A 13,846-nucleotide genomic window follows, 5' to 3' on the forward strand; every position below is an offset into this window, starting at 1 on the left:
AGTGAGATATTGAAAGATTTAAAATATTGAATATTTATAAATCTTATGACAGTATCTCAGAAAGTATATCCCAGAAAAAATGTGCACACATATTAACCATGTGTAAACATTAACGTAATTAATACTTTCCCCCTAGGGGAGCAGCAGCCAAATTGGATTGCAGAATAAATATGATCCCACATTTGAGTGAATCTTTACTTAAAACTGAGATTATTCCAACAGAACCAGCTAGTCCCTCAGAGGGGAGGAAAAGATCCCATATTCCATCAGAACATGGAGTAATTGAAGAAAAACACACACAGTGATTTCAGCATACACATTTGAAAACCTTGTTTATGATAAGGGGATGGAGCATCCACAGAAGCAAAAGCAGATTGTGGTAGATTAGTTCACTGGCTGGCAGAGATATTCAATGATAAATACTGCTTTTCTCCTGTTTCATTCATCATTGATTTCCATTCAGTACACCATTAAAACTAATAGTAGTACTTTATGTGCCAAGGAATAATACTCTTTCAGTGGAACCACAATGCCATTTTGTCTCAAATGAATTTTCTCTTATTTTGTCAGATAATTTACTCATAATGTTATCATGAGGAAAAAAATTTCGCACCTGATACTGCAGCAAGTAAGGGTATTATCTGTTGTTGTTCCCTTTTGTGGTGTCATATCATTGTTAACATTGCCCAGTGTAGTGGTTGCCAAGACCCATCCTAGTAGCCCACCTCAGATAGATCCAAAGATCAAGCAGTAACTGGAATGAAAGCTGCTTCAGCAGAAAACATATTCTTCTCATTCCCAGGTGAAGCAACACATTATTCCAAAAGCAACTTTGATATTATGTTCCATAAGATACAGTGGTCAGTAGGGGATTACATTTGTCTGGAAAGCACTTTCTTCCTTTCTTAGTGGAATAAAGTGTGACTCTTCCCTCCCCCTCCCCCTTTCTTCCATTCTCTGGTACCTTCCAAAATTTCAAAATTTTTTGTTGTTTCATTAGGTGTGATTTTTAAAATGCCTTTTGACACTGCTGAACTTGTTACGTTGGGTTACCCAGTGTGCAGGATTGGTCGTAATTGTACTTGATCAAGGATATGACATCTCACGTAAGGTATACATTGCTCCATTAGCTAAAAGCAAAGTGATTTGACATAACAGTTTATTGTTGTAGGCATTCCACGTAAGTCTTCGCCAGGGGATAAAAACTCTCTTGTGAATACAAACATGGAGAACCAAGCCATTGCAGACTCATTCATTTCTTGTGGTGCAGTTCTAACTTCTGTGATTTGGTCTGTAGGACAATTTCATTGTTGACAACTTGGCTTTGCTATACTACACTGATAATGGATACTTACTTTGCCTCCAACAGAATTTCTATTCCTCACACATGGTCACCAGTTCTTGATTTGATCTCAATTATTTCAAAATTTTATTCTATTACATGGAATTTCGCCCAACATGTGCGTGATTCACCCAGTCTGCAATCCTACTTTATGTAACCCTTGTATGAGTAGTGTATACATCATATGGGGGTCGTCGGGTACCTGTATATTGGAATTTATTGATGATGCAACACACCATTGGTGCCAGAGCATGAAAATTCCCCTTCCATGCGAAGGAGTTTTTTAGGGGCATGGGGGCTGTGGGCAACAGTTACCATCCCAGGCAGCTGTAGCCAATGCTGCGACAGGCTAGCAGGAGAGCCTCTGGTTAGAATGGGTAGCCACAAGACCCCCCAGCAATTTCACCTGATAGAACAGACCATTTCAGTGCATGAGGGTATGATCCGAAATTTTTCTCTTCCCTTGACATATCATTAGAAGAAAATAGATTCAGTAGAAATGTTGAGAAATGTTCCCCTCAGTACGTTTTTTGGTCACGAAACAAATGTTTTTGCTTGACATTTTCAGGATAAACAAACAAGAAGTCACCCTAAAGTGCATGGCAGAGGGTACCTTGTAACATTGCTAGTCATTCCATTTCCTTTTCTGCTCATCAGTTAGGTGAGGGGAAATCAACTTTCTACATGCTTCCATAAAAGTCCTTATTTCTCGTAGCTTGTCTTCATGGTCCTTTTGTGTGATGTGCATTGATGGCAGCAGAATCGTTCTGCAATTTGTCAGAAATGTCGGTTCTCTAAACTTTCTCTACAGAATTCTTCGAAAAAAAAAAAAAACCATTGCCTTCTCTACAGATAGCCCCATTTGAGTTTGCAGAGCATTTCCAACTGTTGATCAAACCTGCTGCTAGCAAATATAGCAGCACACCTCTGAAATGTTTCAATGCCTTCTTTTAATTTGACCTGTTGGTGATCCCAAACACTCAAGCTGTACTCAAGAATGAGTTGCACAACAATTCTGATATGGTCACCTTTTATAGTTGAGCTACATTTATCGATAATTCTCCCACTAAATCATGACTTTCTGAATTAAGTTACATTTTTTCTCACACTTGGAACAAGCTGCCATTCATTACATTTTCTATCAGTCATCCTGTTTTCTCAAATTGTCAGTCGAGGACAACACTTTCCCATACGCTACAGCAGCATCAGCAATTACAGAGTGCTGCTTATCCTGTACATCACATCATTTTTGCATACAGATAACAAGAGCAGTCCAGTCACACTTTTATCTGAGAACCTACTCCATGTGCTTGGACCTTTAAGTCTGCAGTGTGACACTGTTTGAAATGCTTTCTGGAAATCTAGGAATATGGAATCTGACTGTTCCTCTTTATCTGTGGTGCGGAGGTTATCATTTGAGAAAAAAGCATACAGAGTTTCACACAATCAATGTTTTCTATATCTGTGTTGATTTTTGAATAGAAGCTTTTCTCTCTCTTGAAGAAAGTTTATTGTATTGGAACATAGAATATGCTCAAGAATTCTGTAGCAAACTGACATTTAGGTTATTGGTCTGTAATTTTTACATGTCCTTTCTTATATCCTTCTTATATATATATATATGAGTCACATGCACTTTTTTCCAGTCATTTGGGACTTCATGTTGGGAGAGAGATTCACAATAAATGGAAGCAAAGAAAGAGGCCAAAGTCATAGAGTAATATATGTAAAACCAAATTAAGATTCCGCCATACCTCATGATTTAATTGTTTTCAACTGTTTCATTTGCTTCCCAATGCCAGGGATTCCTATTTGTATGTCTTCTATATGTAAGTTTGAGCAGCAGTAGAATGATGGTATGTCTGCATAATTCTCTTGTATGAATCATTTTTTAAATATGAAATTTATAACTTCAACTTACCATTTGCTGTGTTCTATTGCCACACCACACCAGACTGGTCTGTGACAGACTGATTATAAGCGTTTGACCCACTTAATGATTTTTTTGTAAGAATAGAATTTGCTAAGATTCTTGGCAAGGTCTATTACTAACGTGTGATGGTGAAGTTGTTTTATGCTTTGCACATCAGTCTTCTTCTAGATGCATGAATTTCTACTAACTTTTGCTTGTCGACAGTTCTGTGTTCGTTTTGGTACTGAGAGTGCAACACTCTCCCTTTTCTCAACATTTTCCAAATGTTGTTTTTAAACAATGGTGTATTTTTCCCATCCTTAATACACTTACTCAGCACATACACCTCCAGAGTGTGTTTCACAATCACTTTAAATTTTGCCTGTAATTTTTGTAAGTCCATCACATTGGGGCTAAATGATGTTCATTCATTGTCAAAGTAGGATGCTAACAACTGCTTATCTACTCTCTCCAGTTTAAAATCATGCCTAACCTTCTTGATGAATTTATTAACGTTAGTAACCATCTTGGCGATGATTCCATATGCTAATGTGCTAGACATAGATGACTTAGTTCACCAAGGCCAGTTACTTGTGGGCAGTTATCTTTAGTCAGACTTAGTTTCAACCTTGGTAGACATAATATTCTTGTTGTTTGCAGTAAACACTCCCACTTCTGTGATGTTTAACTTGTCCTTTTTTTATATATAAATTCCATGCTTTGTTAAATATTTCAAAGCATAGTACTTATGGTTTCTTCCAGCTCTCAGTTCAGAGTATCATCTGAGGACAACAGCTTTCCAAAAGAGCAGTGACTTCAGGGACTTCGTTACAAATGTTTGGGCAATTTAATGTTAAAATATTGGCATTCAAAGTGTCTTTACTTTGTGCATGACCAGATATCACTCTCTGTGTGCTGACTTGTGAGCATTAATCAAAGGACCACAAAGAGTTGCCTGACCTAGAGAAACAATGTGCACTCCATATGTCCTCTGTGACCTGAGCAGTTGTTTCCTCACCCCTAACTACTACCAGCTCTGCTTCTTCTTCAGCCTATCTTAATCTACTGATGTATCTGCAGCAAATATTATCACAGGATTGACGGAGCCTCAGGCTGATGCTCTCCACTCAGCTCCAAACCAAAGGAACCCAATGAACTATGGTGTGATACTGCAGATTGTTAATTGTGCTTGCACCCAATGAGCAGTCTTCACTTCTTCACAGCTGCTCATATGAACTTAGGATGGCCTCAAAACGCAGGTGACAGGTGCCCTTGGAGACTATGTGAGCCTTAACTTGAAGATGAATGTACCTGGCACCCACGATAACTGCAGTCAGTGCCTCTTGCACATCTTGGATGAGACCCTGGCAGACATCAGTGCACACACAGGAGTTATTCCCAGACCCAGATGCTATTTCTGTAAGGTGTTTCATAATACGCCTGATAACTATCTAACCCCTCCACCATTGTGCCTGCTGAGACTCTATTTTAAGGAGTAGGCCACTTGTCCACTTTTAGGGTAAAGTGCTGAATGCAGACAGCCAGTTCCCACATTCACCCTCTACCTTGAGCCACATGAGTGGATTACAACTTGTCACTACCCTTGTATGAAGAACCACTTGTATGAATATCAAGAGCTCAGATGGCAACCCAGTTCTAAGCAAAGAAGGGAAGGCAGAAAGGTGGAAGGAGTATATAGAGGGTTTATACAAGGGCGATGTACTTGAAGACAATATTATGGAAATGGAAGAGGATGTAGATGAAGACGAAATGGGAGATAAGATACTGCGTGAAGAGTTTGACAGAGCACTGAAAGACCTGAGTCGAAACAAGGCCCCGGGAGTAGACAACATTCCATTTGAACTACTGATGGCCTCGGGAGAGCCAGTCATGACAAAACTCTACCATCTGGTGAGCACGATGTATGAGACAGGTGAAATACCCTCAGACTTCAAGAAAAATATAATAATTCCAATCCCAAAGAAAGCAGGTGTTGACAGATGTGAAAATTACCGAACTATCAGTTTAATAAGTCACAGCTGCAAAATACTAACGCGAATTCTTTACAGACGAATGGAAAAACTGGTAGAAGCCGACCTCGGGGAAGATCAGTTTGGATTCCGTAGAAATGTTGGAACACGTGAGGTAATACTGACCTTACGACTTATCTTAGAAGAAAGATTAAGAAAAGGCAAACCTACGTTTCTAGCATTTGTAGACTTAGAGAAAGCTTTTGACAATGTTAACTGGAATACTCTCTTTCAAATTCTGAAGGTGGCAGGGGTAAAATACAGGGAGCGAAAGGCTATTTACAGTTTGTACAGAAACCAGATGGCAATTATAAGAGTCGAGGGGCATGAAATGGAAGCAGTGGTTGGGAAAGGAGTAAGACAGGGTTGTAGCCTCTCCCCGATGTTATTCAATCTGTATATTGAGCAAGCAGTAAAGGAAACAAAAGAAAAATTTGGAGTAGGTATTAAAATTCATGGAGAAGAAGTAAAAACTTTGAGGTTCGCCGATGACATTGTAATTCTGTCAGAGACAGCAAAGGACTTGGAAGAGCAGTTGAACGGAATGGACAGTGTCTTGAAAGGAGGATATAAGATGAACATCAACAAAAGTAAAATGAGGATAATGGAATGTAGTCAAATTAAGTTGGGTGATGCTGAGGGAATTAGATTAGGAAATGAGAAACTTAAAGTAGTAAAGGAGTTTTGCTATTTAGGGAGTAAAATAACCGATGATGGTCGAAGTAGAGAGGATATAAAATGTAGACTGGCAATGGCAAGGAAAGCGTTTCTCAAGAAGAGGAATATGTTAACATCGAGTATAGATTTAAGTGTCAGGAAGTCGTTTCTGAAAGTATTTGTATGGAGTGTAGCCATGTATGGAAGTGAAACATGGACGATAAATAGTTTGGACAAGAAGAGAATAGAATCTTTTGAAATGTGGTGCTACAGAAGAATGCTGAAGATTAGATGGGTACATCACATAACTACTGAGGAGGTATTGAATAGAATTGGAGAGAAGAGGAGTTTGTGGCACAACTTGACCAGAAGAATGGACCAGTTGGTAGGACATGTTCTGAGGCATCAAGGGATCACAAATTTAGCATTGGAGGGCAGCGTGGAGGGTAAAAATTGTAGAGGGAGACCAAGAGATGAATACACTAAGCAGATTCAGAAGGATGTAGGTTGCAGTAAGTACGGGGAGATGAAGCAGCTTGCACAGGATAGAGTAGCATGGAGAGCTGCATCAAACCAGTCTCAGGACTGAAGACAACAACTACTAGTTTCTTCTGATTTTGTGATTACATAGTGAGGTGACCAAACAACACTGGTGCAAAGTCTAGTGATTAGAAACCTTATGTCACCGCCTTTCCTCTCCTTGTCAGCCAGATTCTGCTGGTGACAGGGAAAAAACTATCAAGTTTTCAATTTTTTTTTAGTGGCCTCCCTTGTGGCAGCAGTTGCAGAAGGTTATTTCAAACTGAGTTGGCAATGGTTGAGTTCTTTCCAAAGTGTACTGTATCATATTAGATCCTGGACAGGACAGTGGATTTTTGGATCCTGCTGGAAAAGAAATCCCAGATGTTGGTAACCCCTCTTGCCCAACAAAATCGCAGCTGTATCTGGTAGCTTCACTTTTAATATTTGTGTGTGATCTAATTTAATCCGGGAAGTTTTTTTCTTTGCCATTCAAGAGAAATCTCATTATCTCATTGAAAGAGGAGGAACTGCAGTGTGTAAATGATACTAACTAGATATCAAACGTAGAATTCCTAGCACATGCGACCATTATTGGAAACTATCGAGCATTCAGGTTTCATTACCAGCTGATAAATTAACGTTGCCAGCTCAATTAGAGATGATAGATTTGCAGATTTCAATTTTACTTAAAGACATTTATTACAGCCCTCCTAAGTTTCAATGGTAGTATCATTTATTATAGTGAGAAACATGACCCAAACTACACAGAAATGAGATGCAAGTCAGCTACATGTTTGAACTGAACAGCCTTGAAAAGATAAAAAGCAAAGGAAGCTAAATTCTTGAAACAACAACACTGAAGGCTTTGACATCCTATATAAATCTGCTCTTGTTTTTGAAAAGAAAATGTCAATTTTCAGCAGTCCTATAAATGTTTCTTATTTTGGAAAAAAATGTTTAATATCTTCTTTACATACACCATTGATGTTGTGTTACCCTCCATGTATATCATCAGCGATTACGTGAGCCGCACTAGCTGCAGTCTATAGCTCACAGTGCACCAATATGATTTCACATTTGATTATTCACTGTGAGCAACAGTGATCAGCAGGGAAGGGAGCACCCACTGGTTCACTTTGGAATGTGATGGCTGGAATAGCATGATCTGTGGTCCGTCTTGCTCCTTTGTTTACTCAATGGGTGCAAGGGAAGTGATCATTTGTATATCCTTGCTACTTTCTAAACAGTTTTCTGTTAGAACTTTGTCAGTTAGAACAAGAAATAAATTTTCCTAAGTCTGCTGTGTTTGTTGGTGTTCTTTTAATGATTCAACCACTATCGGACTTCTGAAATTCGTCAGGGTATTATGGAATATATAAAGAGTGCAAAGATGTTTTGTGGTTTTAGCAATTGTAGTTGAACTACAGACTGCCAAGCATTATTTTTTTCCGCTTCCATTGGTCTGTTTTCATGTTTAACATATTTTCTGAAACTACTTCTTATCCTTGCTAATATTTTTTTAATCTTTGCATATACATAAGCTTCATCTTTTTCTTCTCATTTTGTCAGGAAATGCTATAGATGAGTGAGATAAAACTTCGTTTATCAAAATGTAATCAGTCTGCAGTAAGCCACATATAAGTGTCGTTTTTGTTTCTTTAAAAAGGAAGTTAAATTTCTAGCACTCTTTTCTGTGACACATTATTCCTGCTTTAAATGCATTGATGTTCAAAGCAGCTCAATTTTCCCTAATTTTCATAGTTAGTCACTAAACATTTCTGTTGATAATTTTTGCTGCACTGTGGGAGAAGCAATTGGTTGAAATGTTTTTTACATAAAGGTAAGGAATTGTTAAGTGATTTATTTCAGAAGTAGCTTGTAACAAATGATTTGCCTTGGTAAGCGTGAGGGGTGTAAGACAGTGGCTTTCAACTGCTTCGTATTTTTTTGCAGAGTAAAATCATTATCGTAAATTTAAAGCAATACTTAGATATAAATAACTTATTACGTACATTTCACGAAAATACAGGTAAAATTCTATGCAAAATTTCTGAATTTATGCAGAATCTTACTACAAATTAGAATATATTTCTGTGAGAGCTGCAGAGGAATTTGATAATTGCACATCTGTCAGCAAACATTTTTGCAGACTTTACGGACTTTAATTTGCTTCGTGCAATATCTAATACGAATTGGCAGCAACTAAGCGATGCTGAAGGTGGGTGCTTATAAAGCTGAATGAATGAATGAATGCATGCATGCTAACTGTTTCTGCACCCATTATTTATAAACTCAAGATTGCAGGTTGTATGTTGATGATTTCATGTGACATTTCTTTTAATTTTGCTAATTTATTAAGATGGTAGTGGTGAATTTAATCATAGCAGTTGCATATTTGTAGTTAGCATGTTCATAGCCCCACCTTCTCTCTCTCTCTCTCTCTCTCTCTCTCTCTCTCTCTCTCTCTCTCTGTGTGCGCCTGTCTCTGTCTACGTCGCTCCCCTGTGTGTGTGTGTGTGTGTGTGTGGGGGGGGGGGGGGGGGGAGGGCAGTGTGCACTGATATGTTTCCATAAAATTGCCTTTTTTACCTATCTTTAAATTAATAACCATTTTGTAGTGCTCTTTGAGATATGCAAGTTTTGTAATAGGTGGAGCTGGATTATGTACATAAAAATATATAGTTAAAAAGCTGATGGCATTTAATAAGTAGATTTTGATGTTAGTGCTAATGTTCTTTGAAAGTATTATTTGTATTTTTTCTTATATATGCTTCATTAATTGCAATTAATATCACAAATGTGTGTTACAGGAAACAGAAAGGCAGCTAATATCACAGCACCAGATGGCTCTGTTATTGTAGAGGTAGATGCATCGAAAAACAATATTGCTGCTCTTAAAGTATCAAAAAATGCTATTTCTACTGCTGCTTCACGAGTAGTTTCTGTACCTATGGGTGAAAACTCAACACACAATACAACACTTCGTGAAGCTGCTAAACAGCCAAAGCCAGTTGCAAATACAGCTGCAGCTGAGAAGAGTGCACCAAATGTTAAAGCAGCAACAAAACCAAATAATAGTGATCCTGCTGACAAAGCTGTTGTGACAAGTACCATATTTGATGCAGGTTATTTCATTACCAATGAAAATTTGTGTATAGATGATGGGCAAAATTTGCAAATTTTAATAATTATTACATCAGCCCCAGCCCATTTTGAAGCACGCATGGCCATTAGACAAACGTGGGGAAGCTTCAAGCAACGTAAAGATGTTGCCATGTCATTTCTCATTGGATCTGTGCAAGATAACAAAACTAATCAGACTCTAGCCACTGAATCAGATATGTATGGAGATATCATAATGGCACAATTTTTTGATACCTACAATAATTTAACTTTAAAAACTCTTTCTATGTTGGAATGGGTTGATAGCTATTGCAGTAAAATAAAGTTTGTGCTGAAGACTGATGATGACATGTTTATAAATATTCCAAGACTACTTAGTTTTGTTAGCAAGCATTCAAAAGACAAGAGAACAATTTTTGGAAGACTAGCAAAAAGGTGGAAACCCATACGGAACAAGAAGTCTAAATATTATGTCTCTCCAAACCAGTATCGGCCTTCTGTGTTCCCTGATTTCACTACTGGCCCAGCTTATTTATTAACGGGAGATGTGGTGCATGACTTGTATGCAACAGCACTTAACAAAACATATTTAAAACTTGAAGATGTGTTTATGACAGGAATAGTGGCACAGGATAGGAAAGTGAAAAGAACTCATGCAAATGAATTCATGAATAAACGAATAACATTCAACCCTTGTGCTGTACAAAAAGTTATCAGCATACACATGGTTAAGTTTCACGAACAGTTTGATCTGTGGAAAAAACTTTTAGATGGAAGGTCAAAATGCACGTAGTGTACTTGTTGTAAATGTGACTTGTCATATAATGGCAAATTCTTTGTAAAGTGCTGTTCATTATGTATTGCTATTTATTGTATATGTTTCCCCATTTCATTAGTTTTGGTTCAGGTTGCAATGTCTTTAATAGATAGTTGTTACCTGTACGCTGTTGTGTATAGATATGAAGACTGAATGTTTGAAACCCAACTATATAAATTTTGTTGAATATGACATCATGTAATATTTATTTTGTGTAATATGTGTTCATTTGTGCATTTTACAGTTGGGTTTCTCCTTTTGTCTTGTTTACAAGCATTTATTTTTTTTTAATGTATGCCATTTAATTTAAATCTGTACCATTATTTTTATAAATTCACTCAGCTTCTCAAATAAGACTTTATACTGTCATATACTAATTGCCAGGTAGCTACTTTTACCAGGATTTTTATATACCTGTAGGTGCTCTATATTTCTTTTGTGTCTTGTATTTCAATTTCCAGTATTACAGCAAGAATACATAAATTGTTTTTATACTAAAGCACTTTTTTTGCCACCGATCTCAGTTGTAGCAGTATTATAGACCATTTTCCTGTTGTAAATATATAAAACCATTTGGGAAGTAGCACAACAAATATCTTGCCTGTTGTGTGCACTAAAACACTGAGTGCCAGTCACCAGTTTGTTACAATACTGGTGATGATTAAAAACAAATTCCTTTGCTATTCCATCCATATTCAGAAAGAAGAAAAAAATTGTAATTATAATATTTATGCTTTATATATCTTTTGTAATGTCGCTGTTAGCATTCTGGTTATTGCTTGTTCCTCTCCCTCCCCCTCTTTCCACCTGCTGCCCACACACATATACCCTCACTACTGTAAAATGAGTGAAGATTGTAACAGACAGAATGACTTCTTGCAGCTGGAGTGTGTAATACTATCTTTATAAATGATGTGTGCTAGAGGAAATCTGTTGCCCGTGGAATATAGAGGATGTTTTATCAGTACTGTGCACAGAAGTTTTAGGCATATTATGATTATATTTAGGAAATACTCTGTTCATTTAAAATCTTGCTGCTCAAAACTTTGCTACAATTTCCTGTACCTGTGTAGTTCCAGTCGAATGACATATTATTTGGATAAAAACTTTTAATTTTTTGAATTGTCCACATAGTTTGTGCACTGGGATTATTTTGGTCATTGAGGGAAAGTAGATATGGGGAATCATAGCTTAAGAATTGAAAATGAAGAATTGTAAAATTTCTTTAAAAGCAATAGTAATAAACTAAATTTTTTACTGTGAATTTGATGTATAAGTAGCAGAATATTTGGAAATTGGTTTTGCCTTTGTGTAGTCTCCCTGCACAGCCTTACTTTATCTTCTTCCTCTCTTGTTTCTCTCTTCTTTCCTGTTCCCCTTTGAGTTGTCTCCTCTATTCTTCCATAAAGATTTCTTTCCTTCATTTTCATTTCAAATTTTCCATGTTCTTTTGAAGGAATTTCAGTATTTCAACAGAACTCTGTTGTTTCTTGTGCTTCATGGTGTGGATCATTGATTCAAACAGCTTTTTCACAATGACAACAGGAGTCTGTCTTCGAACTTTACTACTTCTGCAGCTCTAATGTTTGGTTTTTACAGTTACTAATACACAACAAGGTTAGCTGTCCATCACACTAAAAGGCCTTGCCACAGTCCATAAATGATCCTTTTATATTCACTACTGAAGTATCCTACCTCAATGTTTATCCATTTGTATACATTTACAGAATAAAATTTAATGAATTCTTTCTTGCATACTCCTTTCCTCACCAGTGAGACATTTACAGCAAAGGGTAAATCTACAGAAAAAATTAAACACATAATTAACCAAACTATTTGATGATATACTTTTTCATTTGTGCCTGAATTGTCATCTCATCTCAACATTCTTGTTGACTTGTTTCATTGCTTTTTCCGTGAATGTTTACTTAATAAATGGTATCCATTTGTTCAACAATTTAGTGCAGTGACATTTCTAGTTTCCAGACTTAGGATTAATGCTGCCACCATTTTGTTTGGTTTGCTTTAGATTTGAAGTAAGCTTGTAAAGTGTACAGTGCACTATAATTTAAGAAGAACTGGTAAGACATTGGATTGTAGTGCAAGCTTCAGTGTAGTTTATTCACATGAAAACATGTCCTCAACCATTTTTCTTATTTCATATATAAACTTAAAGGAATGTTTCTTTCTCAAAATTTAGAATTCATTGCCATTTATGATTTCAGAGGCACTTAAGTCAGTGTCTTTTTGGTGAGTAGGATCTGCATCTGCTGGTAAATATTCTTGTTTCCCCTTTTCAGAAGCAATATTAAAATATTCCTAATGTTTAAGATACTTGTTGTTAGCAATAGGTAGATTAATGGGAGAGCACAGACCATGGTGAGAGATTTTGCACTAAACAGTGGTACAAATGTTTTTAGAAGGAGCCCCCAGTGAACTGTTAATTGCTGACTGTATAATATCAAGTATTAGAAAAACCAAGGGAAATAGGTTGTTTAATGTTAGAGCAAAATGTGTAATTCACTGTAACTGGAAGTTAAACAAGTATTTTTTGGATATAGAACTATAAAAGTATATGCATTTCACATTACACATAAGTGTGGTGCTGTATGATTATCTCCCCTGTGTTCAACAAGGCCAATATTCATTTTCCCTTTTTCTGGACATCTGGTCTTAGTCGATGTCAATGAAATTTTGATTATTTAAATGTAGAGGGTCTGATCTTGCTACAAGTACCCAGTGAAAAAGATTTTAAAGAAGTTGCATTATCATAACATATTTTATACTGTTACTAAGAATGCTTATTTCTGACAACTTTCCAGAAGTGTGCAGAATTGTGGTGGTTGTTGGTGATAAATGTTTCAGGGTGGTGATTTAATTCTATTTTTCTATTATAAAACATGGCAAAATGAGGCAGTCAGGTGTGTAAATGTGGTAGCTACATTTTAAATATTTTTGTAAATGTTTGTTAATTATCTTAGGATCTTACTTAGAACTTCTAACTATAATAAGTAGAAGATTTATAAATAATATGGAGTGGAATACATACCATTCCATGTAAACATGGGATCAATCTATATTTTGTTACTTACCCCATGAACTATTGGAATTTATTGGGTGCCATTGTAAATGCTTTGGTGTTGATCTATGCACTTGTGAAAAGTGAATTATGATATTTTTTGTGTTATTTTTCCAAATTTAATGTATAAAATCTGGCAAATCAGTGATACATGTCCTTACTAGCTAACTGTCCTAAAGAACATTTGCAGAAGTTGAAACTTACAGCTTTGTAGGAACACTGAAAACTGTGCACAGTATTAATGAAAATTGAGTCGACAATCGATTGGTTTCATTGCTTAAATGAAGTAGACCTACACATGATGTTTGTAAAGCAAAATTTAACAATATGACATATTGTTTACTCATTACTAAATTGAATTAAA

The 13,846-nt window shown here is 36.5% G+C and overlaps 1 protein-coding gene across 5 annotated transcripts in view; it reads left to right on the forward strand.

The window, feature by feature from the left end:
• Window positions 1–13,600, forward strand: part of LOC126183286 (beta-1,3-galactosyltransferase 5-like) — a 325,368-nt gene extending 311,768 nt beyond the window's left edge. For 3 of the 5 annotated variants that reach the window (XM_049925118.1, XM_049925119.1, XM_049925117.1), the window contains one exon: window positions 9,274–13,600. In XM_049925118.1, coding sequence (XP_049781075.1) covers window positions 9,274–10,379 — 1,106 coding nt within the window. In that variant the 3' untranslated portion in view covers window positions 10,380–13,600. The remainder of the gene's footprint in view (window positions 1–9,273) is intronic. The other 2 variants (XM_049925120.1, XM_049925121.1) reach the window with 1 other exon arrangement.
• The last annotated feature ends 246 nt before the right edge of the window (window positions 13,601–13,846 follow it).

This window comes from Schistocerca cancellata, chromosome 4, assembly GCF_023864275.1.
Source record: "Schistocerca cancellata isolate TAMUIC-IGC-003103 chromosome 4, iqSchCanc2.1, whole genome shotgun sequence".
Classification (NCBI taxonomy): domain Eukaryota; kingdom Metazoa; phylum Arthropoda; class Insecta; order Orthoptera; family Acrididae; genus Schistocerca; species Schistocerca cancellata.